The 15384-nt window shown below is 31.2% G+C and overlaps 1 protein-coding gene across 1 annotated transcript in view; it reads left to right on the top strand.

Moving 5' to 3' along the window:
- LOC139504068 (chitin synthase chs-2-like) overlaps window positions 1-15384 on the top strand; it is a 28779-nt gene that overhangs the window by 3527 nt on the left and 9868 nt on the right. Inside the window, exons 2-9 of the mRNA XM_071294127.1 lie at window positions 3994-4100; window positions 4514-4946; window positions 6585-7636; window positions 8194-8296; window positions 9054-9157; window positions 10403-10479; window positions 12597-12708; window positions 14588-14741. Coding sequence (XP_071150228.1) covers window positions 4024-4100; window positions 4514-4946; window positions 6585-7636; window positions 8194-8296; window positions 9054-9157; window positions 10403-10479; window positions 12597-12708; window positions 14588-14741 — 2112 coding nt within the window. The 5' untranslated portion in view covers window positions 3994-4023. The remainder of the gene's footprint in view (window positions 1-3993; window positions 4101-4513; window positions 4947-6584; window positions 7637-8193; window positions 8297-9053; window positions 9158-10402; window positions 10480-12596; window positions 12709-14587; window positions 14742-15384) is intronic.

Below are 15384 nucleotides of genomic sequence, written 5' to 3' on the forward strand. Positions count from 1 at the left end.
TCTTTAAAATGTCTTCTGGTTTGAAATGAGTTTTCTGATGTAAAGCAAATTTCCAAAACTTTTGAGAAACCGAGTATAATATTTTTGCGCAGAAATAGTATGTCTGCTTGTTAGATGACAAAAGAAACCATAAAATATTAAAAAAAGATTCCATTATACAGGATATTCGATACATACTAAGTATTCAAATATCAAGGTGTTTTGATTATGACTCGGCAAATAAAAAAAAAGGAATAGATAAAGTATGGAATAAAACAATAAAAAAACCAGACCATAAGCATAATATTTGATAAAAATAATCCTTACGCAGCAAATTCTCCATTTAGAAAAAGACAATATCAAAGATTTGAATCAATAATATTTTAATCGTACAGATTATACAACCATGTTAACACGTTTGATGAACATCATGACATAAAATTTATAAGATTTATGCGGCGGGAGGTATATGTTTAAATGACATAATGGCATGAGATTTAAAAAAACACAAAAAAAAGTCTTTATCTAAGTTATACTAATACATGTATGTAAATATCTGTTGTGCTATGGTAAAGTAAATTCAAATTAATATAGACATACCGTTATTTGCAGCCTAAAGCGGGAATGCCAATTTTCACTGAGCCTCCGCAGGATTTGCAGAACTTTATCATTATTATTTTCCGTACGAGCAACACTGTTGGTTTGAAGACGGGTCAAGTTTATCCGTTCATCAGACTTTACAGACAAATTGTACCAAGTCAGGAATATGGTCATTGTTATATTATAGTTCGTTTCTGTGTGTGTTACATTTTAACGTTGTGTCGTTTGCTTTCTCTTATATTTTGAGTGTGAATTCATATTACTATAAGACGTGTCACGGTACTTTTCTATTTCAAATTCATGTATTTGGTTTTGATGTTATATTTGTTATTCTCATTGGATTTGTTCTCCTCTTATATTTAATACGTTTCCCTCAGTTTTAGTTTGTTATACCGATTTTGTTTTTTGTCAATCGATTTACGAGTTTTGAACAGCGGTATACTACTGTTGCCTTTATTCATATGTCCCAATTAGTCCGATTATTTATTAATACGTTAAATAGTAAAAAATAAATGAAAAAACCCACAGAATGTCGCAGAGCCAGCAAATTCAACCACCGATCAGGAAACGGCCCAAAGCCGTCTTCAGGCGGGTTTCGATGTTCATCTAAACAAAAATGTGTACTTTGTAAGCTGAAATAGACGTCACACTAATCTTCGAAACATGAATGAACAAGATTGAAAAAGAAAAGAACTGATTCACATAAAAGGGATTTATTGTTATTCGAGAATATTCAATCGAGTGCAAAGTGTCTGATTGCTTGACTTTCATGCAGACTTATATCAGACATGGGGTCAATTACATTTGAAAGTAATTAATTACATTGAATTACAATTACAAAATCTTCAATTAAATTACACATTACATTTGACTTTTTTTACCAATGTAATTAATTACATTCCAATTACTTGGCAAATGTAATTAATTACTTCAATTACATTTGAAAGGAAATTTAAGATAAAACATTGAAAACATGCATTTATTCTATGATATGTACATAAGTATTATACATTGCTCTATAGTTATAACAATTAGACAGTGTTCAACTAGTATATACATTTTTGTATTGTGTCATATAACTTATTTAAGCATTTTCCCATTACATTTGACCATTATCAGCTTTTCTAACTGTTTTGGATCAGACGGTGAATATTTTACACTTTTTTTTATGCATTGTGTCAATGTTGGTTGAATTTCTTTATTCTCAGAATGCAGAATGTACAAATCTCTGTGTTTTCTCTGAAAATTACAAAAGGCCTTATTTAATATCTTGAAAATATTAAATTGTTTTAATTTACCTATTGAAATTTTACATTTATTTAAATTTATTTGATTGTAAATGATACAAAAAAAGAGCACTATTTTTTATTTTTTGAAATGATTTTCATTTTTATCCCAGCTTATTCAAATTATTTATCTTAAATTTATAAGTCTTATATATCCCATATTGCGTTGTGAAAATAAATGAATCAACGCTGCATGACTTAACGTACTTTGATAAATTTTCTGTTTACAAAACTTTCAATTTTTCGAAAAACTAAGGATTTTCTTACCCCAGGAGTAGATTACCTTAGCCGTATTTGGCACAACTTTTTGGAATTTCGGGTCCTCAATGCTTTTCAACTTTGTATTTATTTGGCTTTTTGAACTATTTTGATCTGAGCGTCACTGATGAGTCTTATGTAGACGAAACGCACGTCTGGCGTATAAAATTGTAATCCTGTTACTTTTGATAACTATTAACGTACGTTAAACGTTTTGCCTCTTTCTAAAGTTTGGATTTGTATCAGGCAGATATCTAAATGCATTGCTTACATACGAGAAACATGATTATTATATGGCGTGATTCTTTCGCTTAGTAAACAACATATAAACTTCTTTATATATCTTTCAAGGCGCAGACCTAGATATATACATAATAATAGTTGTTAAAAAATACCTCCCACGTAAATCCACAGGTATCGTTCCAAATGTACAAATACTTTGTCGTTTTTGCTGTGTTAAAAATTACAACTTAAAAATCTCACAGAACCACATTTATATTATATTCTGAGGCATAACTAAAGAATATATGCATTACAAATCGGTAAAAAAATGTAAAAAGTTAATAAAAAACAAAAAAACTCTCAAAAATCCATTAATGTTTTTAGCGCAATTACATCATTTCAAGGCATGACGTCTTACGAAAAAACGTTAACGTGGAAGGTTTTTCCATTGCGTTTATATTCTAAACTTGGATTATCTGCATTAAAATAAAGTTTTGAGTTAGTGTGGCTTCTAAACTTAAAATGGCAAACGTTGGGTTTGAGAATTAAAAGAATCAATCATTTTGTTTCTATTGGTTATGACTCATGCAAGCTACACATTAAATATCTTTGTTGACATTTTTCGAAAAGTAGGTAAAATAGAACAGCCAAACACACAGCTTCAGTTTTATTTTATGACCGTATTTGTCCTATTTGGCCTGGGCCGTGATATTCTTTAAATAACAGAGATTTTATAAGATATTCAAATATGTTTTTTTTTTAACTTTATAACTGTTTAAGGTGGTATGGGAGTCTAAAATAAAAATGACAGAATTTGTTCATACTTTGCCAAAACGTAGTATCTATTGATATATATTCAAAAATTTAATAAAAATGATAGGTCACCGCGCATTTTCTCAAGCTACAGGGAGTGACAAAATGACCCATTTTGTATGGATTACACAGGAAAAAACACCATTTTGTGATTAGAAGCTAAACAAAATGATAGAATTGTTAAATAAATGAGGAAAAGATTGCTTTCAGTCAATGCTTTGAGAATATAAAAAGAAAAGATAGGGCCACCGTGCGTTTTTACCGGCTTAGATACAAAAAAGGAAAATTCCATGAAAAATCCTTCAGAAAATGCACAGTTTTAGAGTTACCCTCCCTGAAAAAGCCATTTTTTTTTTTAAAACAACCGAAAATAATCAACACTTGTAAAAATATTAATATTTATAAGTTATATTCTTATAAATTGGTTCTTTAAAATGATAATTCACATTGAATATCTGCATTCCTGCACTGCATTCATTGCTTACATACGAGAAACATAATTATAATATGGCGTGCTTCTTTCGCTTAGTAAACAACATTAAATAAACTCTTCATTGATACCATGATCTTATATTTGCACCAGATGTGCGTGTCATCTTCAAAAGTCTTAGCATTGACGCCTGAATAAAAAAAAAGTTATAAATTCAAAATAAAGTGAAAAGTTGAAGAGAGTTAAATTCGGTTTAAAAAAAAGAGAAAATGCTAATAGCACGCTTTTCAAGTTGTTTAAAAATATATGCCATATTGCGTTGTATTTGTAATTGTGAATTATTTTTGTGTTTCTATAGCAACAATTTGTTATTCTCAATTGACCACTGATACACTTTGTTTTCAGTTTTAATACGATTGTGTTGATGTGTTAAGAATGGCAGAAAAACCGGAAGGAAGTAAAACGTTTTCACGAATAGCCAACCCCCAGGTTATAGAACAGTATCAAACGGAGTAAGTTAAAATAATTTTTTTTAAGCATGTTGTAACTGTATACATGTATGCCATGATTACGAACAATACTATTCATTGTACTATGACATTTTAATTCTGTTTTGTCACCAATAAGGAGGTCATGTAATCCTTATTATAAATTGATCGATATTTCAACTCTTTTAGACTTGACATTGATCATGAAAAAAATACATATACAAGAAAAATAAAATACGAAGTAAAAACATTGAATGATTTTTACCAACAGATTATCAAAGATAGCCAAACACATTAAGGCAATGAAAACAAATACAATCACACAATCAGTTACAAAAGTAGTATCTTTTAAAAAGTCATATCAACAACTGACCGGGTTATTTTTGATTTTAAATCTTTAATTAAGACATCAAAAGCTATTTGTTTTATTTTTACAGGAATGTTGAAATCAAAGAAAATGAAGATAATGAAGAAAACGGAGAACATCCGAAAGATTATGATAGCAAATTGAAACGAAATCCGGAAAAGATTTTAAAAATTGCCTTTGCAATATTCCTTTTCATAATTGCTTTTGGAAGTGGATTTATTGGTCGAATAACATTGCATATCCTTATATGGCACATCAATCCACCGATGGAAACTCCAATCTCAGTAATAAATACTCTCGGAGGGCTTCTCGGGCCAAACTGTTCCATATGCATGAACGAAACATCGTGCACGAGTAAAAGGAATTCTACTGCAGTTGACGAATCATGGATATGGGCACTGTTTTTAGTTATAATTGCGCCATATTGCTTCACTTTTATGTCAACATTTTTTAAAATCTGCTTTAAATCCAATAAAAAATTAAACTGGAAAGTTCTTGTTGCAGTAAGTTTAAATAAGAATTTTATTACTAATATATATGTCATATTGTGTCATACTGGGGATATACAATGGAGTATGTTATTGCGAAGGAGTGATTTCAGCTGAAGTTTGTTTGATATAAAATGTTTGATATAAAAATACTTTATAAAGTTGTTCTTTGTGGTAAAAAAAAACCCAAATCCAGCGATTAGTTTTATTCGGATATTGTTTACGCAGGGAACGAAGTATCGCTATTCAAATAAATGGAGTACACTATTTAATAATTGTCGGAATTAGAATAATACAATTTATGATTTCAGCGTCTTTTTACCTTTTGTTATTAATAGCAATATGGCTTTATCTTCAATTTTATCAGCCCATGACTGTTAAAGTACTAGTAACATACGAGCAAATGCGAATCCATTTACACTAGGGCCTGTGAGATCTGACGTTGTTGTACAAAATGTCAAGAATATGTCAAAGTACATAGCATCTCGGTTCATCCACCGTGCAATATTATACTCATTTTTTACTGTTTTACTTAATATTCAGCATATAGAAATCAACATACAGATAATTACTTTCTATAAAGACACATTAACCCCGCCACATTATGTATTAATGTGCCTTTCCCTAGTCAGGAGCCTGTAATTCGATCGTTGTCGTTTGATTTTGTGTGACATATATTTGTTTTTCGTTCATTTTTTGTACCTATATTAGGTCGTTTGTTTTTCTCGTTTGAATTGTTTTACATTGTCATTTTGGTGCCTTTTAAAGCTGACGAACGGATACTATAATGACTATGTTGAAATATACTGGAGATCTCACAATCTCACAAACATGTTTAACCCCGCCGCATTTTTGCGCCTGTCCCAAGTCAGGAGCCTCTGGCCTTTGTTAGTCTTGTATTATTTTAATTTTAGTTTCTTGTGTACAATTTGGAAATTAGTATGGCGTTCATTATTACTGAACTAGTATATATTTGTTTAGGGGCCAGTTGAAGGACGCCTCCGGGTGCGGGAATTTCTCGCTACATTGAAGACCTGTTTGGTGACCTTCTGCTGTTGTTTTTTTCTATGGTCGGGTTGTTGTCTCTTTGGCACATTCCCCATTTCCATTCTCAATTTTATTGAATTATGACATAGCATACATTGCATATGTTATGGTTACAATCTGTCATCTTTTCCACGACTTATTACCAGATGTTTATTTTCTTCTCATTTACGAAAGTAACATACTGGAACAAAAACTAAATTTTGACCCTTTACATTTTAACAAGAGTTTGTATTTTTTTCGTAATATGTATAAAGGGAATGTGCAGTCAAAACATATTTCAAATTGTTATGATTGCAGGTTCCTAAGTTAAGTGATACGAACTGTTATTGGTTGAAAAACGACCTTATTAAAGGGAAAAAAAGTCTTCCTCAACAGAAAAATGACAATGCCTACACCTGATTTTAATTGGTTTTGGAAGGTTTGTATTTACTGAGTTCACATATTTCTTGTTTGTTTGTCGACAAACGTTTACCAATATTTATGAATTTAGCAGTTTGTATCTCTTTTGTTTATTTTCCCTGCCATAAAATGACCCAATGGACTGTTATTCTCCATCTTATCATGTGTTTATAATGTTTATATTACTAATTTCTTCATAATTTTCAGGTGATTATAATTGAAACCCTCCATTCAGTTGGACTCTCTATATTGGGATTTCTTGTGCTACCCGCATTTGATCCAGCTTCTGCGTCAGTCGTTTATTTAGCAACTGGCGTTTTCCCGCCTTTACTTGACCTTTGTGATAAGATTTTCAAGGCGATTGGTAAGAAAGTCCCTAACAGATTGAATAATCAACAGGATACCAATGTTAAAACACCAGAGCAAGAAAACAATGGAACTACACAAGACAGCAGTTCAGAAAATATCATAAGATCGCCTGTTAAAAGTTCATTCTGTAATGAGACATCAAAACTATCATTCTTATTGCCATTCGGTGGATTTACAATGCAGATTGCCGGAATTATTTTAATAGCAATTTACATTAACATTGGATCAACCATGGTTTTATTTGTGCTGTCCGTCATTTTAGTCTCCATTAAGTACTGGGAAAACTTCATTTCGATGGGGGAAAATGACTCGATCTTTTTCAGCAAATTGAAACGAGAACTACATATAGGAAGAACTAAAACATCGTGTATAGTCAGTTTCTGGAAAATCCTTATAACTTTTCTAGCAGTTATAACGATTTTTACTAGTCGAGGTACTGACTCAATGTTGGCTTTTAGAGCATTATTCAATAAAGGAATAGCATCGACAAATATCTTCTTTGGAGAGCAACACATAGGATTCAATCCAATTTGTCAAGCGAATGCGCCATTTTTAGCGGCACTTATTTGTATTATATGCGAATACCTCTGTTACAAGACATCAAAAACCGTGTGCGTAATTAACTGTCAACGATTCGGCTTTAGTTTGCCAATGACTACCATACCACCTATCGTCACTATTGTTATAGTAGGCTTGATGCATCATCCTGATATTTTAAAATTAGATTCATGTGATCTACTCTTCTCAGACTGGTGTATCAAGGACATTAGTCGTTTAGCTGACAACTGCTTAAAATTAATTATAGCATTCGTTTTGCTCTACATTTCATTTTTGGTCATAACAAGACATATTTGGAAATCAAATGGACGAAAAAATGGCGAAACGGCAAGGTAAATATGTTTCTTAGCTGATACGTTTGTAACTAAAACTTAATTGATGGATCAGACCAAATGATTTGCTAAGAAATATAAGACTTATGTTTCAATTCCCTCAAGCGAATTTGATCATAGTAGGGATCGACTAGACTTTAAAAGTAACTTCTGATTAATATAATATAAATCTTCAAATGTTTAGGTTCTTTATACATACTTCGTTTTCAAATGCTTGGTTTTAAGCGTTCCTGATGAAGGTAAATCTAGTAAAGCGTTTCGCAATTTATGACGTATTGTTTTCACATTTTGTTCGAAGGCATACCTGCGACAAGCAGCAATTTTGCATGCATCGTATGCTACATCTGTGCAACTTTTATAAACACAACATACTATATTAACACCTATTATTTTTCAAAATTATCAACAAAAAACAATATATATTATTTAAGAGTACAAACAATTAATTACCAAAATTTTTTTAGGGTCATATAAGCGTACTTCTAAATCAACTATCCGTGTTTCAGGAAATATTTGGCAAATACTGAAAATATAACGCATTCCTATCTATTTCATAGGATATTGATTTCACCCTTCTACTGTGGACTCTTAACTGATTTATCCTTGATATTAAATCGCAGAAGGGATGACGATGAATATGACATTGTTCACCGTGAAAAGGTAATTATTACGACAAGACAAACGTAACCTGTAAAAAGTAATATAACAAACATATCGATCTCAGAGGAAAATCATAAAGGAAAGTCCCTTATCAAATGGTAAAATCAAAAGCTCAATCACACTAAACATATTACTAGCTAATGCAATATTCCTGACTTGGTACAATTAATTTCTAATGTAGAAAAAGGTGTATAAAACTTTTTTTTAGCTCGCTCTTCTAAACCAATGCATACAAATTTAGGAGAATATAATATTTCTGTATGAGGAAGAAACAAAAAAGGGAAAGCTTGATTTGAAACTCTTTCATCATTCTGAATGCAAACAGAGGCATACATTTCTACTTACAATTTTAATACCAACGTGTTTGAACATAAAAGAGGGACGAAAGATAAATGAGTGAAAGTAATATTCATGTTTCATTTGACTCCATTCAGTCGATTGGTAAGACTTAAATAATGTACTTCTGTCATTTTAAGTCAAAACAACTAGGATAGCAACAGAAACATGACATATGCAATCAGAGATCCAGTTGAAAATGACAAGAATGCAAAAACTCATAATTGAAATTACAAGGGAGACTGATTCTCCCGACGTACCATTTCTATTCTGCTTTATAAAAAATTGAAATAGCTACCTTGCTTTAAGATATCTGTTCCACAATCGATGAACCTTCAAAAGCCAAACACAATGGGATACCTATGACGTTCAAATGATACATTATACTTCGTCTCTTTGAAATTTTTCTACCGTATTACAGAAACATGAAGAACTTATGAAACACAAAACCCTTTACGCCTGCTGTGCTACAATGTGGCATGAAAATGCAATTGAAATGAAGCAGTTAGTGACATCATTATTAAGGTAATTTAAAAAAATAAATAAATCTTCTGTTTTAGTTACGAACGGAATTGACCGAGTGAACAAGTTTGGCAATAACAGGGTTCAATATATACATGATATAGACCAGGTTATCAAAAGATCCTTAATGTATGCGAACCCCGACGTTATGTATAAATAAAGAATATCATATTGCTTTTCTCTATATTAAAGAAATTACTAGTTTAAGTAACGCCCTTGACTATTTAGAAAATATTGATAGTAGATCAATTTAAGCTGACATCTTTTATTGAAAAAACAAGGCTTTTATCCGATATTTAAGTAAATAGTCGAATCTCAAATAGAGTATAATTGATAAAAAAAAGAGACTCTACTATTGATAGTATTAAGACCAATTAGGAGTGTTTTTATCAAATATTTAGATGTAAAACAGACAGTTGAATTTGCAATTGGACTTTGTCTTTATAGTCATTTTGTTAATTGACAGATTTAGGTGACTATCTGATAAATGTTGTTTTTGCTTTAAATAATAATTGAAAACGTTTGTTGAAAGTGTTATTCATTTTAAAGTCGTATTTCTTTTTGAAATAATGACGCAGCTTGTAAACACTATTTAATACATATTGTTATGCTGGTGTTTCCACTTTATATATTACAAAATGAATGATACACTTATGCATTTATAATCTTTTTACATATTAAAGTATGAAGAAAACATAGTACACTTAACATGGCAATCGTTTTGAAATAATCTACCATCTCAACTTCATATTGATGGAAATTCACATGGTCATTTAAAAACATTTTAATTGTACATAAAGTATTACGAAATCAACAAAATCTATATTTAGAGTTATGCGTTCATACTTGTTGGCGAACAATAATGCAATTGACTGAACTGTTAATAGTGCATATAACACAAGAACAAATCTAAAATTAAAACGTTAATGGTAGTTAACATGTCGATATCCTTTATGTCGCGTTTCAGAAGACGTATGCTTCAAATATTGACACTTAACTTTTGACTTATTATATAGTGCAAGGAAATCGTCTATGACTACTAAGTGAAAATGAAAGTTCGATGAATATGATTCTAGATGTATTCCCCGTACCTTCTATCACATCTTTTCCAAAAAAATCTTTATCTCATTACTAATTTATATTATATATATATTATAATGTTTCAATATGCAGTAGCATCATGGGCAAAATTGCAGTTTCGTTTCCTTAAAGTAGATAGTTTTTCCTTATTCGTTTTATTTTTAATAGATTGGACCAGCGACAGGCTAAACACAAGTTTTTAAAGGAAAAGTTTGTCTTGAACATCGAGACATTCGACTTAGAAGGTAATGTACATTTTTAATGTCATCGAAATTTGTGTAAAAGGGTCAGAATTGATCGTAGTTGTTTAATTGGTGGATGGCTGTTGTTTGTTTTCACGGCTAATATTTCAGGCATGCTATGGACATAAACAAAATCACAATAAATATAAAATCAAAACGTATGTTTTCACAGTTAGTACCCACTAGGATGATAGACATTTGACATGATAGTTGGAATACGAATAGAAATCAGGGTACATTGATAAAATTGAGAAAGTAAATGGGAAATGTGTCTAAGCGACAACAACCCGTCCTTCAGCTGGCCCCTAAAAATATACATACTTGTACAGTGATAATGGACGTCATACTAAACTCCGAATTATACGCAAGAAACTAAAATTAAAAATCATACAAGACTAACAAAGGCCAGAGATTCCTGACAGGCGCAAAATTGCGGTGGGGTTAAACATGTTTATGAGATCTCAACCCTCCCCCTTTATCTCTAGCCAATGTAGAAAAGTAAACGCATAACAATACGCATATTAAAATTCAGTTCAAGAGAATTCCGAGTCCGATGTCAAAAGATGTAACAAAAGAAAATAAATAAAATGACAATAATACATAAATAACAACAGACTACTAGCAGTTAACTGACATGCCAGCTCCAGAAAAATGAAAATGGATAAGCCCTCATACAGTTGTTCCAATGATTCATAACGTGCAAGAAATGTAGTACAATTCAACAGACAGGCATCAGAATTGCCAACCATATATTCTGTATACACATTGCTTCTCTTGTATTTACCCCTCGAAGTTAACTAGGATCTTCTAAGTTTATGTTCAGATTTGGCAGATCCTGTTTCTTAAGTTGCATCCTTTATGTCGCTCATGCTGTTTCAAACCCGGTAAATAATCTATCTCGGTAGTTCCCATTCGTTAAAAGTGACTATGTCTGTAGTTACGATGTAAGGAAAATATCCGATATCATCTTCGAAACGGAAATTACATAACGATCAATAAACTTGTAACATTTACAAAGTGATGATTTCAACTTCACCATTTATAGCTCTTGGTTCAATAGCTTCCTTGTGAGCGGTAACCCATATAAAGGAACTCGTTATAGAAAAAAACCATGCCCGGTAATATCGTTTCGATTGGAAGATATATACTCCGTATGCAGGCCCTGCTGGAATGTTGCCACATAGAAATGACAAGTTCACAATAGAGAAGCTAAAATAATCTCTTTTGTCGTTTGTTTTCAACCGACCCTCATTGTCAACTTTTAGGTGTAAGTGAAGATATAAGGCAGACTTATTTTGTATCCATTATCTTTAGAACGATGGGATAGAAGCGTTCAGCATACTAGTTTTCACCAAATTTTGAATAATTTAATGAGAGAACATCATCTATATAGCAGAAAGTAAAGTAAAATGATATTGTTAACGTCTTTTTTATATATCATGAACACAAAAGTGCTGGTTACTAAAGCCTTTTCATAACAAATGAATCAAGGAAAATATCGAAACTGCGAGAATGTTTTATTTAGAGGCAGACTGGATATACCTAAAGATAAGTTTAACGGAGTGCTTAAGAAGAAAACTTTCTAACTGTGAATGATATCACATATTAATGCTTGTACCTTCGTCATTTGCACGATAGATGATAGTTGACTCATTGGAAATTGTACTATATCTTCTAATTATTATAACAAAACATATATTATCAAGAAACTCAAAAAACGACAAAAAGCATTAAAGCGAAATTCTAAACGATGAGAGAAAATAATATGGCTAAAAAAAAAAAAAAAAAGAAAGATTGAACAACAGAACCCCCATTACACACCGGGAATGAACTCGGTTGTTTCTAAAAAGTAATAAGTTTTGGCTCATAATTTGACGTATGCAAGTACATATCGATGGTAAGTCACATTTGAAAAAAAGGGTAAATCTTTCGATGAATTGAAAATAGCCAAGGTCATCTGCGAAACCGATATCCCTAAGCGGAAAATTACATTGGTAACCATGATTGGACACTTCCTTTCTCATACTTTGGAAATAATAAGTTATTCATACAAATTTAAATATAATTTCCGCAATAATTTAACCATGTTAACTGTTTAATACCTTATTATGATTTTTCAGCCCATGTATTTTTTGATGATGCATTCCTACCAACGAAAGACAAAGACGACAAAAAGAAAATTATGAACACATATGTACAAACCTTCATACAGGAATTAAACGATGCTACTAGGTATGTTAAACATAAAAACGTTTACACGTCAATCAAGTTATTTTCCTGTCTGTGACAAACATGCAGACCTAAAATACGTCAAGGATTTGATTATGAAAAACCCTACTGTAAATCCTTTGTCTTATTTCAGATAATAGTTCAATTCCTAATTTGGTTGTCATGATATTGCATGCAATCCAAATTTATAATATTAGTTACATGGTGTGTTAGGGCCTAATACGATATATATGGGGTCAGTAAATTCCATATAGAGTTTCGTATCAGGTCACCAGCACACCGTGTTTATCTTACCAGCTATCTTCATATGTGGTATTTTGACAAGCAGCCTATCAGAAGGTGGTCAAGTCTTCAATGGTCTTCAATACTTTGTATCAAGATCCTACCTCAATTTGTCTATACAGAAAACAAATGCTAACAATAACAACATTTTAGCTTAATTTTGTTTTATGATTTGTTTAATCGTTCATTACATGTATCAATTTCTTTGTCTGTTGAATCCTTTCAGATTTCGTTTATTATTTTGAAAGGGAAGTAACTCCATTATGCTAACAATAACAACTTGTTATCTATAATTATGTTTATGAACTTATTTCAACCTTTCATCATCAATTTCTTTGTCTGTTGAATTCTTTCCATTGTTCCTCAACACCGTGTTGATTTTTATAGAAGGTTGTGGCATCTTTTTTGTTTTGAAATGCAGAATTATTCTCAACTAACCCTATACGGTTACTAACCATGTATAGTGACTAACCCTATAATTTTTGGACAACGTATATCAAATATAAATAGTCACCACGTGTAGTCCTTTAACCAATCATATCCCTATAAATCTATAGGAGGTGAGATAAAAGGTAATATTGATAAAAAGCGTGAAAATTACACATGAAATATATTCTTGTTGGATAAAGAGAACAATAGACATTTACTGCATGATTTATTTAACAAAAGAGTCATTGCAATGTTTCCAGCTTTTTATTGGGTTTATCTGCACCAATCTCTAGCAGCCTTCATTTGGCAATAACTTATCTTTATATGCATGAAGCCTTTTTTAATATATGCAACATAAGTACTTCCAACAAGGCTTCGAAAAGTGTCCTTTTTTGCCTTATACGATAAACATAGTATAGTGTTGCTGCTTAGTTTTAAGGCAAAACAATACTATATTATATAATCATCTTCAGCATTATATGGTAAAAATATATCAGATGAAATATTCAGGATATTTGAAGTATGTATTTCAACTCTGAAATGGTAACTTTGATCATAACCATGCAATACTTTTGGCAGGAATAATAATAAAAAAAAAAAAAAAAAAAAAAAAATGACTCCATTAAGTTTCATTCTACAAATTAATATCAAAACTTAATTCCTGTTTGTATATAAACCTCAGAGAATGAATACCATAACAGAGACTACACAACAAATCATAACAAATTGCTGAAGTAATTTTTACAATATTTTAACCAAGTAAGATAACAAAATCTGTTCGAATATTCTAAGAATCACTTATGTAGCTTAGTGCGACATTTTCCATGCGTCTTCTCGAAATTCTGTGTTCTTAGTGCTTTCAACTTTGTACTTTATTTGCATGAATTGGCCTTTCAAATAACTTAATATTCGAGAGTCACTGATGAACTTTTCGTGAACTAGACGTTCATTTGTCTTTTCTATCCAATATTTTATCTCATCAAAACTGATGTGAATGACAAAACGCTTAAATAACTTTTCAAACATACTTGACATATCAACTGAAATTATCCAAAATACAGGCTTAATCAATAAGCTGGTTAATTATATCATATTTGACCATGAACTTCGATTCTGCTGCATTTTGAATATCCATTCGATAAGTTTACTTTATTTATATTTTTCCACACAGGGAATTTTATGACAAACAAATTGAATTACCAGAAGGCGGTATGCTAAGAACTCCTTATGGTTCCAGAATTGAATGGAAACTTCCCGGAGAAAATAAATTGTTTTTACATTTGAAAGACAATACCAAAATTCGAAACAAGAAGCGCTGGAGTCAGGTATATGAACTTGTTATTATGTTAAAACTATTAAACAGTAAGACATTATAACTACTGAAGCAGTCCTATATAACCGAGCTTGGAATATGTACATAATAGCTTGTGACACCATCCGTAAGTCTCGCTCCGTGTTGCAATTTTTAGTCAAGGTAGTTTTTGATGAAGTTTAACTAACTCCAATCAACTTGACACTTAGTAAACATGTTCCCTATTATTCGATCTTTCAAATTGTAATCCGATCCACATGGCACGGTCGATTGAACAGAGAAAATCATATTGCGTGTGAAGAATCTATGGACTATGGACACAATGTTTTTAAGCTTTGAAATGAAATTTAATGTGCAGTTTGTGAGTATCAATACTTTGTTTATCAAACTGTCCATGTTTGTCAGTTAAAATAGTTCTAAATTATAAATAACTTCTGTTGTTCAAAGGATGATATCCCCCTAATTTACAGTAAGCACGCATATACGATTTAGAAGGCAACCTTTATATTTCAAAATTTAACAATGCTCATTATTGTTTCCTATTTTTTAATCGTATATAATCTTTTTCGTTGAACTCTTTTGTCTATCTTTTTTGTTTATATCAATTGATTTTGGAATTGGAACTTTATATTGATTTGTTCTTATATGAAATATAA

The sequence above is a fragment of the Mytilus edulis genome, chromosome 14, assembly GCF_963676685.1.
Source record: "Mytilus edulis chromosome 14, xbMytEdul2.2, whole genome shotgun sequence".
In the NCBI taxonomy this organism is placed as follows: Eukaryota; Metazoa; Mollusca; class Bivalvia; order Mytilida; family Mytilidae; genus Mytilus; species Mytilus edulis.